The sequence below is a fragment of the Durio zibethinus genome, chromosome 10, assembly GCF_047325235.1.
Source record: "Durio zibethinus cultivar Kanyao isolate XHJ-2024 chromosome 10, ASM4732523v1, whole genome shotgun sequence".
In the NCBI taxonomy this organism is placed as follows: domain Eukaryota; kingdom Viridiplantae; phylum Streptophyta; class Magnoliopsida; order Malvales; family Malvaceae; genus Durio; species Durio zibethinus.
This window is the reverse complement of record NC_143171.1, coordinates 18,438,993-18,441,462: the sequence shown is the minus strand read 5'-3', so window position 1 is coordinate 18,441,462 and position 2,470 is coordinate 18,438,993. Positions and strand designations below refer to the sequence as shown.

Below are 2,470 nucleotides of genomic sequence, written 5' to 3'. Positions count from 1 at the left end.
GAAAATTGTGAAAAATTCATGCTTTCAACCCAATTTTTCTTTGAATATGAGAAATAGCAAACAAAAAAAAATTTGGAAAAAGAGTTAGGGTTTATTGATTAGACATTAACGACGTTAAAGAAAACTAATGGAATGTTATGGATACAGATCTTAGGGTGATTAAGTATCACTTTTTAAACTTCGAGGCCAAACTCAAATTGCATTAAAACTCAAGGTATATTTATGTAATTTACCGTTTAATCTAATTGAAAGTTTACAACCATATAGTAGATCATAATTACTATAATAATACTGGTGGATGCTATAGGTACATTAAACGCAGTTACCTATTTTCACATATTTTAATGTGGATGAAAGAAATATCTGCTAAGTACAATACAATCACCAACTTTTATTCTACCTAAAGAAACTAACACTTATACATAAACAATAACAGCTGCTATTACTGTTGATTCTTGATAATGGCCTTGTCACAGTCAAATTTCGGGGACAAGCAAATCATCTGGGGGAGTCATTATCCACTCTCCATCCTCAGTTCTAACGAGTCCTTTGTTCTTCTCTACCCACCAGGATCCTGGCACCAACAACTCATCTTTCAGAAACGCGCAAGACTTATTCACCAAAGCCAAACTTCTCTTCACTTTCAGCTCAAACTCTCCGTCTTTTCCATTCCAACCCGCCACTATATGCAACATACCCTGCAAATTATGCCAGTCCCCGGTGTTATTGGAGTCCTTCAAGCTCGGTGATTTCCTTGTGTCAATTACAAGCTCGGTTCCCGTCTTGACATATCCCAGTAATTCGCCTGGATAGCGAGGGATTATATCAATGGTGTTCTTGGTGTGCAAAATCTTCAGATTTGAATGCTTTTTCAGCCTTTCATTGAAAGCCTTGTCTCCAACTTGTGGGCAACCAAACACGAAAGCCGTCACTGGAATATCATGGATACAATTCTCCACCGTATCGAAAGCACTTAAGACTGCTAAGCTAGCCCCCAAACTGTGCCCCGTGAATACTATAGTTGGATTTTCATCTTTATATTTCTCTCTCAACTCCATAATCTTTCCTAAAAGTTGCTTCCTAGCGCTTAACTTTGTAAAGGCTGATTTTGGATCATCTGAGGTGTAAAGCGTAAGCCACCCAAACATCACATGAGGGGTCTGCTCATGCTCGCTTTCATCATTGCTTTTACCTTCAAACTTCTCATTCAACAAGCTTTCAGCAGACTCAGACTTTCCTTTAAGAACATTAACCCACTCGTAGTCTCTCATAGTCCCACGCCACACAACGTAGATCTCACGTCGGCATAAAGCTTTGCTTCTTTCATCTGTCGTTATGGCAATGTAGCCAATCCAGTTGGACTCGCGGTCCCAAGACTCCCGGGACAGAGAATGGAGAAGGAAGGCTTCAGGGAGGCTAAGGCGAGCAGTGGCATAAAGGAAAGTAGTTATTACGTAATCAGAAGCAGATTCAAGCATGACCTTTCCGAATAAAGTGGACTTGCCATAGCGGCTACTGCCGCAGTACTTGGAGTTTTGGTCGTTATTGAAAGAATCGTAGGTGGCTTGGCAGAAGTCACCACAGCGGAGGAGGAGCTTGCGCAGAGAGAGGTTGAGAGGATCAAGAAGAGATTCCCAGTTGTTGCTTCCAATGAGTTCCTCCCATGATGGTTCTGGTTCTTGGGTGGTTTCCATGAAAGGAATCAACAAGGACAATAGTATAGTGCCGTGGAATTGGGCTGTTGCCAAGTGCAAAGGGCTGGCGGTTTAAAAGATCGTGGTTGCAGTTGGGAGGATAAATAGTGGGTGGTCATTACGGTTTTGAGATCCACCCCATAAGATTTTATTTGTCTTAGATATTAAAAGACGTTGTCTTTTTTGTCTTTGTTATTTTGAGCATGTGGGGAATATGATTCAAGAATGGTACTTCCTAATCTATTTGCGACCTTGATATTTGATTGCTGCCCCATACTCCGTCCGGTGCTGCCCCACACCCTTTGAAAAAGTAAGATAGAGGAAAAGTTTAAGGAGGTATCTGGTTTGTGGAATTGTAGATTTATGAAGAAAGTGTGATATTTGAAAAAATGTGATATCCAAGATTTTTTTTCATTTTCAAAGCACCTTGTGTTTAGATTCACTCGTTTGATTAAGAGGAATCCATATATATTAAATCTTAAATAATTATTATAATTTCCTTGGTATATAGATGGTAACTCAAATAATCTAATTTTTAATAGAAGTAGATTATTCAAAGCATTTTTAGTCAGAAAACGCCTTGAATAATCCTTACAAAAAAATTGAATCGAGTTATTCAAGGCATTTATTGCTAAAAACATTTTGAATAATCCCATTAAATTTTTATGGGAGGATTATTGAAAGTATTTTTTGCCAAAAATACCTTAAATAATCTCCAATTTTAAAAAGAGATTATTTAAAGTGTTTTCTACCAAAAACACATTCAATAATCCCTT

General features: G+C 38.2%; 1 protein-coding gene across 1 annotated transcript; it reads right to left on the bottom strand.

Moving 5' to 3' along the window:
- Positions 1–308: 308 nt before the first annotated feature.
- LOC111292712 (phospholipase A1-IIdelta-like) lies at positions 309–1,998 on the bottom strand. The gene has a single exon (XM_022885227.2). The coding sequence runs from the start codon at positions 1,692–1,694 to the stop codon at positions 477–479; it is 1,218 nt and encodes a 405-aa protein (XP_022740962.2). The 5' UTR covers positions 1,695–1,998; the 3' UTR covers positions 309–476.
- Between the last annotated feature and the right edge of the window lie 472 nt (positions 1,999–2,470).